Source organism: Indicator indicator, chromosome 22, assembly GCF_027791375.1.
Source record: "Indicator indicator isolate 239-I01 chromosome 22, UM_Iind_1.1, whole genome shotgun sequence".
Taxonomy (NCBI): Eukaryota; Metazoa; Chordata; class Aves; order Piciformes; family Indicatoridae; genus Indicator; species Indicator indicator.
Window position 1 is genome coordinate 7,079,445 of NC_072031.1, and position 14,626 is coordinate 7,094,070.

The window sequence follows — 14,626 nt, forward strand, 5'->3', positions numbered from 1 at the left end:
CGTCTTTTTTTTTTTTTTTTTCGTGTGACCTGCTAACGGTTATTTGGCGGCAGTGGCCAAGGAATGTGTTGAGATGCATTTATTTAGTTCTGATATTCATAGTGTTTAGAGGAGGATTTTCTGTCTGAAGTAACTTACAGTGCAGTTCCACAAGTTATTAGGATGCGTAGCGAGGAGAAACAACTAACACGGAATTGGTCGAGGTGTCGTGTGGGTGGTGAGACACACGGCACTGCTGTTTGGTTTGGGGGGCAGATAGCACAACGTCTGCGTTGTTTTATTCTGAAGGAAAAATTAGTTAGACTTCATCTTTTGCATGCTTCTCACAGACCCCCGGGGTTAATCACCACCTGTACTCTGAGAACAATGTGGGGGATCTGATTTTGTGTCCGGATTTGAATTTTTAATTTGTTTGAACGTGTGTGTTAATTCCAGGTTACCCCTTCTGCAGCGTTAGAAGCCTGGTGGAAGATTGTGATGGCAGCTCAGATGACTGATGCTCATCGGCGGTTCCTGCAGGTCCTGATGTCCCATGGGATAATGGAAGGATCAGTGGCTAGGAAGTTACACCGGCGCTGCTGTGAAATCCATAAAGGTGTGTCTGTCTTTTAAAGAACTCTAGTAGGGAGATGGAAGAACTATTAACTTCTTTTTTCCTGGTGCAGCTTACAAATAGATTTCTGACATTAAAAACCTTAATGATGTGAGTATTCTGTCTCTTTCCTAGAGAAGAGAAGACTCCAGGGGGACCTTAGAGCTGAAGGTCTTGGAAGCATACTGGAAGGCTGGAGAGGGACTTTTCCTAAGGGTGTCCAGAGACAGGACATTGGGGAATGGTTTGAAGCTGAGGGACAGTAGGTTTAGACTGGGTCTTAGGAAGAAGTTCTTCAGTACCAGGGTGGTGAGACTAGAACAGGCTTCCCAGAGAGGTTGTGGATGCCACTTCCCTGGGGACGCTTAAGGTCATGTTGGATGAGACCTTGAGCAGCCGATTCTAGTTGAGAGGTGTCCCTGCCCATGGCAGGGAGCTTAGAGGAGATGATCTCTAAAGTCCTTTCCAACCTTGTTATTTACTTTCAGTTTACTATGCCCATGACAAACTGGATGATTTCATCAGCACTATCAACAGGCACCTGCAGCCCCTGTTCATGCAGGTCCGGAAGGGGCTGTCCGAGAGTGACGGGAGGGCACATTATGCTTTGGTGAGTTGCCTGCCCCAAGTGTCATCTTTGGGTGTTAGGTTGTGATGGTTTGAAACTGTCTTTTTAATTTTTCCTTGCAAAGTTCAGAACAGAGAAAGTGAAAGAGTGTAAATAAGTCACTATTGGGTGTAAGAAAGCAAAATACTGATTGTTCTAAACACTTCCATTGGATAGATAGAAATGTTTAAGAACTATTACCCAAAACAAAGTAGGCATTCTGCACATTCTGCGTTCGGCAGTGGGGGCAGTTGCTGGGCTGTCTGGCTGCTGTTTCTTCTTCTCTTCTGGCTGAAGATAACACGTACTGACCTTGGCAGCTAAGTTAACAACTTTCTGCTTAACTAACTCTGCTTCTCTGTCCAGGGGGGTCTGGGGGGAAGCTCCTGGGAGAGAGAGAGGGTCCCCTTGGGGGGAAGCAAAGGGAGATCGGTTGTGCTTTTCTGTTGATTGTATATATTTGTAAATGTTGTGAATTTTGTATATTTGCACATATTCATTGCATTTCATCGTAGATTGTAGACTCTGCTTGTAAATACAGCCTTCATTTGCTTCCAGACTGAGCTAGCCTGGTTATTGTCGGGGGGGGGGGGGGAGTTTCAGCTCACACTGACACATAGGTCAAGATACTTTCTGTCTTTCCCTGCAGTGTATCTGTGACAGAACTCCTGTTTGGAGAAAACAGAGAGGATCCCAAATTCAAGGCTGTGTGTGCCAGCAGACTTCTTGCCCTAAGCAGTGTCCTATGTGGTTTAATGTGGGGCTTTTCCACTGTTCCACTGCTAGCTGCTGTAGAAGCTGCTGGTGGAGCTGGAAATTGGGAGGATAAAGTGGCAACAGCCTTGGTGCATGGAGATGTGGCAGCAAGGAGTGCAGCAGCTTCTCATTTATTTAGCCTAATCACTGCTTAAGTGCTGAAGAGAAGTTTCTTTTTCACAGGAGACTTTATTTCTGAAGATTAATTTTTAAACTAGAAAACACCTTTTATACTGCTCTTGTGAGACCCCACCTCCTGCTGTTGGAGTAAGTCCAGAGGAGGTCACAAAGATGATCCAAGGGCTATGAGGACAGGCTGAGGGAGCTGGGGTTGTTCAGCCTGGAGAAGACTCTGGTGGAGGCCTTAGAGCTGCTTTTTAGTACCCAAAGGGATCCTACAGGAAGGCTGGAGAGGAACTTTTCATAAGGGTGTCTAGCAGTAGGACAAGAGAAGAATGGTTTTAAGGTGAGGGAGAGCAGGGTTAGACTGAATCTTGGGAAGAAGTTCTTCAGTATGAGGGTGGTGAGACTCTGGAATAGGTTGCCCAGGGAGACTGTGGATGTCTCCTCCCTGGGAATTTCAAGGCCAGGTTGGATGAGGCTTTGAGCAGGTGCATCTAGTTGAGAGGTGTTCCTGCCCATGGCAGGGAGGTTGGAATAAATGATCTCTAAGATCCCTTCCAACCTAAGCCATTCTGTGATTCTATGAACACAGAGAGCTCTCTAATTTTCTTTTTATCTTGCTCAAAAATCAACCTGGCTCAAAAGTGTTGATGAGACATGGCCTCTAACAAATTCCCTTCAATGCCCTGCAATGTGTGTCAGAAAGGGGAGGTTATACACACAGGAGGGATTCTAACTGCTGCTTTAATCAGCTGCTGCTTTAAACTTTTCTGGGTCATTTTGTCAGTTATAATAATTAGTGCTAATAAATAGCACTAGCATGTGCAAGAAGACTATGAAATATCAGTAACTTCTGCACAGGGAAACAAAATGGTGTATTATAACATAGCTACTGCTCCTCTCCAGCACAGTGTCCTGGTGCAATAGATCAGATCTAGGGGGAGATGGGATTGTTTTAAGAGTTTGGACTGGGCAGAGGAAGCTGTGGAGAATATGTGGCTGGAAGATCAGGGGCTGTAAAGAAAGGACTTGTGTTATTGAGTGCCATCTTCGAGGAGCAGCCTCTTTCATGGCATTTAAAGAAGTGACACTTCTGTCAGTTGTAAGGTGATGCATTCTATACTCCAGAGGATCTGTCACACAGGCTCTTTGCTTTCAGTTTAAGGTTTTTTGTTGTTGTTTTTTTTTTTAGGTGAATTTGGCAGAAACTGAAATAACTAAAATGGCATCTGACTATGCAGAAAACGAATTGGAACTGTTCAGAAAAACAGTAAGTATGTCAGTTCTTAATCAGTAAATCATATTATTTGTGAAGGTACCATCTCAAACAGAAATGGAAATGGGTGGTTGAGGAATTGGTTGCCATCTTACCAGACTGAATGGGGGACAGGGATGATGATTCCCTGTTGCAGGTCAGTTTGTTGTGGGTGTAGTAAACTGAAAATAAATAACAAAGTTGGGAGGGACCTTGAGGATCATTTACTGCAGCCTCCTTGCCATGGGCAGGGATGCTTCTCAATTAGACTCAGCCTCATCCAACCTGGCCTTGAACGCCCCCAGGGAGGAGGCATCCACAACCTCCCTGGGCAACCTATTCCAGAGTCTCACCACCCTTGTACTGAAGAATTTCTTCCTCAGATCGAGTCTAAACCTACTCTCCCATAGCTTTAAACCATTCCCCCTTGTCCTGTCTCTGGACACCCTTAGGAAAAATCCCTCTCCAGCCTTCTTTTAGGATCCCTTCAGGTATTGGAAGGCTGCTCTAAGGTCCCCCCTAGAGTCTTCTCCAGGCTGAACAGCTCCAGCTCCCTCAGCCTGTCCTCACAGCAGAGGTGCTCCAACCCTTGAATCATTTTTGTGGCCCTCCTCTGGACTCAGTCTAACAGTTCTGTGTCCTCCTTATGCTGGGGACACCAGAACTGGATGCAGTATTCAAGGTGGGGTCTCAGCAGAGCAGAGGAAAGGGGCAGAATCCTGTTTCTTGTTCTGCTGGCCACACTCCTCTTGCTGCAGCCCAGCACACAGCTGCCTTCTGGGCTGCATGAGGGCACTGCTGGCTCATGGGGAGCTTCTCAGCAACCAACACCTTCAAGTCTCTTTCTTCAGAGCTGCTCTCAACCCATTCTGCACCCAGCCTGGATTTGTACCTGGGGTTAGCCCAACCCAGGGGCAGGACTTTGCACTTCAACTTGTTGAACCTCATGCAGTTGGTACTAGCCCACTTCTCAACCCAGTCAAGATCCCTCTGGATGGATCCCTTCATGTGTGTGGATGCTAAAAAAGCTGCACATGAAGGTGTGTCTTCTCTAACTGCATGGTTCTTAATGGTTGAATTTGTTTCCTTCTCTGCAGATGGACCTAATCATTTTTTCAGAAAATGGCTTTGCCTCTTCTACAGATATTTTAAACTTGGCCGACCAACTTCAAACTAAGAAAATGAAGAAGAAGGAAGCAGAACAACTGCTGAAAGTTTTTGTGGATGATAAGTGGCTCTCTGAGGTGACAAAAACGCTTTTCAGGTGTTTTGGTACTAGGCCCATCTATTTTGTTGTGGATGTGGTGGCTGAAACTGGAGCTGTTCTTTAATCAGTGACAGCAAAAATGCCTTTGTGGGACCCATGCTTTTTGCTGCTGCAATGGTCTTTGGAGAAAAGACAGTACACTGACAAGGAAAAATTCCTTGTAAAGGTCTATAAAAGACAGCATGGGTTTGGTTCTTGTGGTGGTTTGTGTAGAGCCCTGTGCTGCAGCACAGAAGCATCCTTCATACACAGCAGGATGGCATACCTAAACTTGGAGCAAGAGCTGGGGAAAGCTCTTCAGGGTGATCGGTGCTGTCACCCTGAAAAGCAGAATGTTGAATACCAGAAATGCACGAGTGATTGTGCATAGTTTTAAATTCTTTTCTTGGCGAGGGAGAAATAGAGATGAGCTTACCAGGTGGGCACTGCAGTTACTTGCCAACACAAGGGAGACCACAATCCTTCCTCTCCTGGATTTACTGCATGGTAGATCAGCAACCTGCTGCCACACATTTACTTATATTGGAGTGATTTAGCAGAGATTTTCAATTATGCCTCAGTAATGCCTAGATTTTGCTGGAAGCCAGTAAGTTTTCTGCTAACATGCAAATGAAGGGTCCCCAAACTGAATGTTTTTAAGGAGAGTGTGCTTGCTCATTTGTGCCTTCCAAGGACTAGATCTCTGTTAAAGGTCTGAGGCCTTTATTCTCATCATCTAAACAAATGAGCTCTGCTGCTCCAGAATCATTTCAGCTTTGTATTCTATCACTTGTCAGCATGTTAGTTTCACAATGGCAGAAAACTCAGGGATGTCAAATGCTTGCTAGCAGGTGGTTAGAAAGGTCAAAAAATGGTACAAGGAATTAAAATATTTGTCTTGCCACTTTTTTCCTTAGAGGAATGGAGAATATACTCTGCATACTCGCTGCATCATTGAGATGGAACAGTACATTCTCAGCAACTACCAAGATGTGGCAAGGAAGTGCAACATCTGTCACAGCCTTGCCATCCAGGTAATGATTGTTTTATTATCTGAGTAGCCATCTGCTGATGCACTTAGGTGGTTGTAGCTGAAGTCTGCAATACTTTGAGTACTAGGAAGGCACCGAAAAATCCTGGCCTTGTCATTTGGTGCCATGTATATAAAGAAAATAACTTGTCTTGGAGCAGGATCTGCAAGTATAAACTTGGAGGAAGTGAACTCACCCAGCGAGGAACATTATTGTTCTTGCTTTCCAAAGCCAGCAGGCTAGAGAAAATAAATAGGTGGAATTAGCTGTCTTATAGTTGGACCTTACAAACACATGACACTTGTTCATTTTGGGGTTTTGGCCTCAGCAATGGTACCTTGGACTTGAGAAGGAACAGCTATGCTTAGATACAGCATGCTTAAGCACTGGACTTTGAAAGCTGGCAAGTTACCAGTTCAGACTTATGTAAGTGGTTGCAGCCTGAAGTCCTATTCCAAAACTAGTGCATTCCCTTGCTCCTTGACCTGCATCTTTTCATCTTTCCAACTAACAGAATAGTTGTTTGGAAGGGAACTTAGAGATCATGATCCTGCCTACCATGGGAGAGACTTAGCTGCTCACCCAGCCTGGCCTTGAACACCCCCAGGGAGGAGGCATCTACAGCCTTGCTGGGCAGCCAGTTCCAGTGTGCCACCACCCTCATACAGTAGCCCAGCACATGATTTGCATTCTGGGCTGCAGGAGTGCACTGCCAGCTATGCTGAGCTTCTCATCAATCAACACACCCAAGTCTCTTCAGGGTTACTCTCAACCCACTCTGCACCCATATTGCCAGGTTACTTTTTCCATCCCCACTGGTCTTTTTGCACCCAAACAGGTCACTGTTGTCTTTCAAGCTAAATTTTGTCCCTATAGGGAAATTTCCTAGTTTTCAGGAAAACACTTCCTTTTCATCATCAGCTTTGACTTTTGGTGGGCACCAACCGCTCTGCATGCAGCTTTCTGTGGCACAAGCAGTGTAGCTGCCACCCTCTGTAGCTTTATCTTGAATGGACAGGTTAGAAAGACTTTTTTTAACAAATACTTCTGATTTCAGAGCCAAATGTGTGAATCCTGTGGAATTAGAATGCATTTGCCTTGTGTCAAAAAGTACTTCAGAGCTCAGACTGAACCACGCTGTCCTCAGTGCAACGATTTCTGGCCCTTTGACACCTCAGGTATCAAACAACCCATGTGAAATAACTCGAGTGTATTAATACTGGAGAATGGGATGTGATTCATCAGCAGTGCCTCTGTTATTTGTTAACTCTAATGGGACGGCAGGCATTTCTTACTTCAGTTGTGTTTCAGACAGTAAAGCATCCAGAGGCAGCACTGACCCCTGAAGTGCACAACTTCAGTGCAGGTCCTGAGCACATTGTTTCAAAAAAACTTAAAAGACTGGAGGTGGGGGCAGGTAGGGGACAGACACAACACAGGACACTAAACTTGTGGAAATAGTGAGCTCCCAATAGCAGTCTTTTCAGAATTCCTCTATTTAGCCAGGGAAACTGGACATTCTCAAGAGGAACACAAGAATATAGAAAGCAATTACTTAAATGTATAAACCATGATCATCCTTTTTGTGTGTCATTAACCAATCTTTTCTTTTCTTTACAGGTGCAAGTCCAATAGATTCCCCTTCACCATCCAAAACAGGGAGAGCAGAAAAGAGCTTCACTCTCAGCTCAAGATGATGCTAGTAAAACTTCACTGCAGTGGCATCTTTATTCCCCACTCCTGCAGCCTAGCCAGACCATAAGATGGCATTCACTAGTAAGAGAGCATTGTTCAGTGTGCCTTGTGTTCCCTGAAGTGTTACCTATCTTACAATAAACTATAATTACCTTCCTCTTCTCCTGCAGTTCCATCTGCACAGCACTTGAAGCTGCTTTGTGTAGAGTTCTTCATGCTCCAGGGCTGGGACTTGCAGTGCATGTTTGGGAATGATACAGGGGGTCTAAAGCCAGCCCTGCAAGCTCATCCATGCAGGGCAGTTGTCACCAGAAGCTGTTCTGGGCAGTGGTGTCCCTGTTTTGTCCAACTTCAGTTAACAACTGAAAAGGAAACTAAACTTCCAGCAAGTGAAAAATTAGTGCAGTACTTGAGGTGTCCTCACTGAAAGGCTGCCTGGAACATTCAACGCTTCCAGCTGGCACTGCTGCCTGTTTTTTGTCCCTTTAGGCACAGAAGAGTTCATCTGACACATGGCCAGGTAATGAGCAGCTGTGCTTAGTAAGAGGGAACATTACCACAGCTAAAACCATTGGGACGGAGAAGAACAAGACTTGGGGCAATGCCAACTTATGTCTGCCAAGTGTTGAAAAATTACCATCCTGAGATGCTTTTTTAGCAATTCCCTCTCCAGTTTTATGCAGGAATGCTTTTTCCTTTAAGAGTGACAGACAAGGACGAGATGTGGCCTGGTACCAGAGGGGAATGGCAGCAGCTCCTTCTGTGGCAGAAATGGATGGCACTGTAGAAGGCAGTGTCAACAGTCCAGCTGATGATTAATCAAACTATTAGCTAAATGCAATTAAACTGTGGGTTAACTGCAATTAACTATGTTCTCAGACCATGACACTAGCCACTTTTCACACACAGGTCAGTACCTATCCTGCTTTGTGTTAGCTGTTTTATTTTATTTATTGAACCTCTGGGCTGCAACATCCCTCACTGTCTAATTCCACACAGAAGATGGATGCTGACCTCACGGCCCAAAAGCCTGAAGCAGAGTCCTGTCAGCGCCCTAGAACTGTTACAGCATTCAAGGGATGACTTAAGAGTTGCTCTTTGTGAGGAGTTTGCATTAGAAACCTCACAAAAATAAAGTGGCTGTAGCATCTTGTTTCCATTTCCCCATCCAGATTCTTCCACCATGCTGAAGCAAGAGTTTTGTTGGTTCTTTGGCTTTTTTTTTTTTTTGTCCAGTCCACCTCTAACCTCTGGACAGGGAACAATATTCTCATGCTTAGAAATAATTCCCTTGTGAGAAGATGCCAGATGCTACTTTTCCTGATTTTTAGTTTCTCTTAACAACACCAGCAGAGTTTATGCAGGCTTCATAGCTATGACCACCAGAAGCTGACAGAGAAGCTGATATCGAGCGATCGTACATAGTGCCAATATTGAACTGGAATAAAGAGAACTTGTCCAGGCATCAGAACACAGGACTGAAGTGCAGCCTTTCTGAAATTGGGAAACTTCTCTAAGTCAGGATCTTCCACATCCACCTACAAAAAGCCCAAACCAATCATCAGTAGAATGTCTTCACTCAAATATGATGAAGTACTGACATTAACATTCTAGGTAGACCCTTACCTGACTGGTGTTGTGAAGAATTTGGCTTTCATGTGGGTAGAGGTTTTCTGACTCCTGTGGTGAGCACAGGCAGATGTACTTCCTTCCAAACACCTGTACAGATCACAGTCAGGGTTTCCAATCTGTCATTAACCTGCACATTTCTGGAAACTGGGGGCCATGGTTGGCATTTAACATCAAATATATCTGAATACAGGAAACATCTTTGCTAGTAATAAACTATAATAAAGAGCTAAACTAAATCAGACTATTGGCATTCCACGTACCTGTTCCCTTGGAGCAGGTAAGAATTTGAAATACCAGGAAAATACCTTTAACCAAATTACTTTAAATTCAAGTCCAAGCTGATTCCTGCACTGATACCACTGGAATGCCTGCAGTAGGCAGAGGGTGAACATCTGTGCTGCTTGTGCCAAAACACTACAACTCTGTCACTTATTCCCTGTGTGACTTCAGAAAAGCTGCTTCTTGTGACTTCCATTTATCACTGTAAAATGAGGGGAAGTAATGGTCTGTCTAACTGATGAGTTTGTGGCCTACAAGATTACATTGAGGATCAAGTTGCAGTTGTGACAAACACAACAGAATAGCAAAGCATCTGCATATTCTCAGTCCTTTGCTCGTTCATCAAGTTGACTGCTACCCTGTTCTCCAACACTTACACATAATGAGCACTTTCTCTAGGTAGAGTACTAATGGCATGTGTTGACAAAGTAGAGGACAGACCTGGGCTAAAAAATTTTGCTGGGGATCCTGATGAAGAGGTGAGACAGTGCCTGCTGGACCAAACCAAGCGTTAATGGTGATGTCATCTTCTTCCCCTTCCCCCAGGCAGCAGTAGTCAGGGATCCTGATATCTTCTTTCAATTCTGGGATCTACTCCCATAAAGAATTAAGAATTAAAAATGGTTATGTGCTGACTTGCTAAAGATATGCAATTAATACAACAGAGGAACAAGGCTAGACACAAAGCAAACAAGTGACTGCTCAGCCAGCAAAGGCTGGAGAGAAGTAGCTAAACTCCTAGGAATCTGCAGGCAATGTTCTCACACCTTCTGTTCCAGCAAGCAGATTCAATTGCAAGGAGAGGCAGGAGAAGGAAAGGGCTTTCTCTTTCTTCAGAGACCCTTTGCTTTAAGCAGAAACCAGAGAAACCCACATGAACAAACAGTTTGATGTTCATGGAAAAGGAGCAGTTACTTTTTTTACACATTAAACTTGCTTCTCTTCCAACAACCTGGTTAACTGGAATGACATTTCAGAAAAGGCTGAACAGCACTGAAGCCTGTTTCCTCTCCAGATCTCTTCCCTGACTTAGATATTTTTCAGGGAAATGCTGCTTTCCAGGTTGTATCCCTGTACATATATGCCACATTGTTCTGGAACAGCAGTAAGAGCCTCTGCCTGTACTTCTCCAAGGGTTTTGTTTCCAGGTCTTTCTGCCAAATGGAACAAACTCTTCCCTCTGTTCATTCAAACTGTGGAAACAGAAGCTTAGGAAATATTAACCGATTTGTGTGACAAAAGGAACACCTGACTGGAAAAAAGATTAAAAGAATAATTTTACCTGATCAAACAGCTGGTGCTGGGCAAGGTATCCAACACTGTTCTGAAATTACAGCAGAGAAAGAAAAACAAAGTTGTAAGGACACAGAGGGAAAGACTTCTCAGTCAGTTAATTTGCTTACAGGTAACACCCATCCCCAATGTCCTGTCTCAGAGCACTAACATTTGTTCCAGAGGTGAACTACTGGAAGGGGTCTTCTGCAATAGTACCTGGAATTTTACGAGTGCAGATATATCCCCACAACCAACTCATCTGTCTGAAGTTACTGGAAGAACCCAAGCTATAAGGGAGCTATATGAGGCTCCTACAGAGCCTCAACAGTTCTGTTGTCAAGCCTGTGTCAACACTCTGCATCATTATAGCCTGACCCTGCTGGTTACAGGCTCGTCCACCTTTGCCTCCTGTAAGGACCTTGATACTCTATTCCAGGCTGCACCACAGACAAATCTGCAAAGGCACATTGGTCCTTCCTGCCAGAAGGCTATGAAACACAAACAAGGCCTTCAGATCCCCAGCTGTGAAAGACATTCAACTGCTGGTCAACTTTTTTTTTTTTTTTTTTTTTTTGCTGGTGGCACATGGATTTGATCCTTGATCTGACTAAGCAGTTTAATAACCAAGAGGAACAGAACTATGGGCTAAGGAACTCTTTTATTCTGAGTCTGCTACTCAGACTGTTGCTGCAGAAGCATCTGTCTGTTAAACTCCAGCTGCTATACATATGGTTACATATAAAGAACAAACCTAGCTGTTGTTGCAGTAACTTTCTGTAGCTTCAGATGGTGAAAATAAATCAAACCTTTTAATTCAGAGCTGTGCTTATAACCTTTTAATTCTGAGCTGAGCTCAGAGCCACGAGGATGATTAGGGGACTTGAGAGACAGATCCTTGGGGCTATATAGTCTTGAGAAGAGAAGACTGAGAGGGGATCTGATCAATGTCTATAAATATCTGAGGGGTGGGTGTCAAGTGGAGGGGACCAGGCTCTTTTGGGTGGCTCACAGTGATAAGACAAGGAACAACAGGTTCAAACTTGAACAGAGAAGATTTCACCTCAACATGAGGAGAAACTTCTTTACAGTGAGGGTGACAGAGCACTGGAACAGGCTCCCCAGGGGGGGTGTGGAGTCTCCTTCTCTGGAGACTTGCAAAACCCACCTGGATGTGTTCCTGTGTGGACTACCCTAAGATCCTGCTCTGGCAGGGGAGTTGGACCTGATGATCTCTTGAGGTCCCTTCCAACCTCTGATATACTGTGATACCCCCTGCCCTGACATCACTTCTAAGCAAGTCTGTTCTAAGCAGAAGTTCTGTTCCAGTAACACACTGCCGTATTTGGAGGAGCACCAGGAGGGTAACAGACCTCATTCACAATGTACTGGCTGATGAAGTCACCCACAGTCATGAGCTTCTGAGACCATTCCTCATCTGTGTATCGGGAACCCAGCTCCACGGGGACTGTGCGGCACCCTGCGACTTGACAAAAATAGTCCACACTGAAATAAAGAAAGTTCCATTACCCTTCTCTTCTGCTCCTCTTACTGATGCTGAATGTAAGGCAATCCACCCAAATCAACCTTTTAGAGCAGTAAAGCTCTGCAACCAGGCATTTCTTCTAAACCTAGCCAACCAGTGACAGAAGACAACAGAAAAGGATGAAAGAGCAAGGAAATAAGTTTGTGAGTACATGATATCACAACTATTTTGTTTTGGTTCAAAACCTCCTTCAGCTAACTATTGTTTCCGTAGGAGCAGAGGAGATGCAAGCTGTTAGTCTCTCTTGCTTAGGGAGGATGTCTTATCCTTCTGCTGCCACACTTGCTGAACACAAGGTGTCTTTCCATTGTTAATGCCAGATCAACCCTCTGCCAGTGCCAAACTCTGTACAGAGGTGCCAGTAACGTCCATCCCAGCTGCAGTCACAGGAATGACCGGTGGGACGTGCACATCTCTCCAAGGGCACTGACTAAATCTTTTTGAGTGTCTGAAGCTATGCAGTGGAGAACCTTCATTCAAAAAAGACTAAAACTCCTGTGAAATAACAAGTGTGTTCAGCTGAAGTCAGTTTTCCCCTTGCCTGAGGCACAAAAGGAATTGCTCAAACTAAGCATCTCCCCTTTTCTAAGGGATCATGAGCTCAGTCTCACAAATACATGGTTCTCAGTACTGGAAGTGTTGGCTCCATCTCTTACTCGAGCTGCACAAACATCAATTCTTGTACTCAGGAATGAAAAAGCCAATCACACTTGCTCACACACCTCCAAAATTCACTTTCCACTGCACTGATTATCAGCAAGTTCCAAGACACGAAAATCACTGACACGGCCCCCATTAAGCTGCAAGCGGCTCCCTGAGCTGCTGGTGATGCCACTTGTCCCCTTTCCAGCTGAGTATTACCCAGTGCAGCCGGGAGCCAGGGCTGGGCACTGCCCCCTTGGAGTGAGCGCTCACCCTGCAGCGCCGGGGATGCTGGGATGTGCTTCCCTTCTCCCTGGAGCAGCTGCTACAGAACGAAGCCAGCATTGCAGCAGGAAGGTGCTGACAACAAAAGACATGCCCGATGACGCCTACCTTCTACGGGGCTCTACTGCTGTACCGAGCATCACAAAACCTGACACAGAAAACGATCCCCTCTATCAATAGGGCAGAAGAGAAGCTCTCGTTTCTCACCTCCACTTCTTCATGCATGGCCAGTGGTCAATAATCCCCTCCAAGACAACAGGCTTCCCCGGGATGAGATAGTTGTCTCTGAAGTGCTCCAACGAAGGGCAGCGAAGGTGTGGAATTGCATCTTCTGGCTGCACAAGAGGGGCTGGAGCGCGGGCGATCCGGACCCTCTGAAACAGAGATTGCTCCTGCAGCTGCTGCCAGCGACGGCCTGCGAGCACTCGGGGAGTTCCCGGGTCAGGGGGGATATAGAGGGTGGGGGCGGGCAGCCTGGCCCAGGGGCGGCAGAACGGGGCAGGGAGCGCCGAAGGAGAGCACACAGGAGCGGAGCTGCGAGGGCAAGGGGAGGCGGGGGCGGGTTGGGGGGGGGGAAGCCCGGGGTCCGTTACCTTGACGCTGCGGTGGGCGCACAGCTCTCCGCGGGGCAGCTGCGCCTGCAGGACGCGGACGAGGCGGGCGAGGACGTTGTCCAGGACGGAGGCGCCCATGAGCAGCCCCATGTCGCAGAGGCGGACGGCGGGCTCCAGCGGGCGGCCGGCGGCGACCTCGGCCAGCGCCGCGAAGAGGCAGCCGTAGGTGTAAACCTGCCGCCAGGCCTTCCTGACCTCCCGCCACGGCCCCGCGTTCAGCCGCTCCCAGGAGTAGTCGCGCAGGACCTCGCCTAGGCGCCCCAGCGCTGCCGCCTCACAGGGCTGGGCATAGAGCAGCCCTCGGGCCCGCCGCAGCAGCTGTAGGATCCCATCCTCCACCTCGCCGCTCAGCGCCAATGTCAACCCCTCCTCGGCGCCGGGCAGAAGCGCCCGCACCTCCGCCCACAGCGCAGAGTTAGCAACGGGGCCCTGAGCGTTACAGGGCGCAGCCATGGCCGCGCCGCGCTGCCGGTTTTGGGCGGGCTCGGGGGCGGGCCCTGGTTGGGGCGGTGCCGGTGTGCGAGGCCGGAGTGCTGCTCTCGTGCGCGGTCGCGGAGGGCGTCGCTGCGGGATGCGGGCCTGGGTTGGTGCCGGGTCCTGGTGGGGCGGTGCCGGTGTGCGAGGTCGGAGCGCTGCTGCCGTGCGCGGTCGCTGCGGCCAGCGCTCCGCGGTGCCGGCTTGGCTGGGGGCCGGTGTCATCAACTCCCCGGTGCTGCCGCGTTGCTCCAGGCGGGCTCTGCTGAACGCGCTTCCTCGGTCTGCTCCCCAAGCTGCTCCGTATGCCGCGGCGGGAAGGAGCAGCCCTGCTCACGTTCCTGCGTTTGTACCCTTGTGCTGCTACGAATCTTCGTGCAGCCGCGTAACGAACCCACATGGAAACCTCGATTAAAAATTGCTTATTTCCTCAGGTCGGTTTTAGCCCGAAGCAGCGCCACCGCCCAACCAGCCCCTAACGCTGAATGCTTGTGCAGGTGCAGAGCAAGGGCAAGAGCAAAGACGCAGAGCCCTCATTTTGGTGGCTCTCAAAGAGTTTAAAGGCTCTGCGGAGCTC

General features: G+C 47.2%; 2 protein-coding genes across 2 annotated transcripts; one reads left to right on the forward strand and one right to left on the reverse strand.

The window, feature by feature from the left end:
* The first annotated feature begins 477 nt into the window (after positions 1-477).
* NSMCE1 (NSE1 homolog, SMC5-SMC6 complex component) lies at positions 478-7,446 on the forward strand. Its single transcript, XM_054391188.1, has 7 exons — positions 478-595; positions 1,081-1,202; positions 3,271-3,348; positions 4,431-4,577; positions 5,497-5,613; positions 6,668-6,788; positions 7,231-7,446. The coding sequence occupies exons 1-7, from the start codon at positions 478-480 to the stop codon at positions 7,305-7,307; spliced, it is 780 nt and encodes a 259-aa protein (XP_054247163.1). The 3' UTR covers positions 7,308-7,446.
* Positions 7,447-8,672: 1,226 nt separating this feature from the next.
* On the reverse strand, positions 8,673-14,028 carry KDM8 (lysine demethylase 8). Its single transcript, XM_054391177.1, has 7 exons — positions 13,516-14,028; positions 13,169-13,353; positions 11,862-11,994; positions 10,499-10,540; positions 9,658-9,807; positions 8,932-9,024; positions 8,673-8,843 (listed from the first exon to the last, which is right to left on the reverse strand). Exons 1-7 carry the CDS (start codon positions 14,026-14,028, stop codon positions 8,679-8,681), a joined length of 1,281 nt encoding a protein of 426 aa, XP_054247152.1. The 3' UTR covers positions 8,673-8,678.
* Positions 14,029-14,626: the final 598 nt, after the last annotated feature.

Excerpts from the sequence above, each read along its gene's own strand:
- NSMCE1 (XM_054391188.1), top strand. The coding sequence starts at position 478 with ATGGCAGCTCAGATGACTGATGCTCATCGGCGGTTCCTGCAGGTCCTG. Across the intron at positions 596-1,080 it reads CTGCTGTGAAATCCATAAAG|TTTACTATGCCCATGACAAA; the intron begins GTGTGTCTGTCT and ends ATTTACTTTCAG. Across the intron at positions 3,349-4,430 it reads TGGAACTGTTCAGAAAAACA|ATGGACCTAATCATTTTTTC; the intron begins GTAAGTATGTCA and ends CCTTCTCTGCAG.
- KDM8 (XM_054391177.1), bottom strand. The coding sequence starts at position 14,028 with ATGGCTGCGCCCTGTAACGCTCAGGGCCCCGTTGCTAACTCTGCGCTG. Across the intron at positions 9,808-10,498 it reads AGCACCAGCTGTTTGATCAG|ATCCCAGAATTGAAAGAAGA; the intron begins GTAAAATTATTC and ends TTATGGGAGTAG. Across the intron at positions 8,844-8,931 it reads TTCTTCACAACACCAGTCAG|GTGGATGTGGAAGATCCTGA; the intron begins GTAAGGGTCTAC and ends GGCTTTTTGTAG.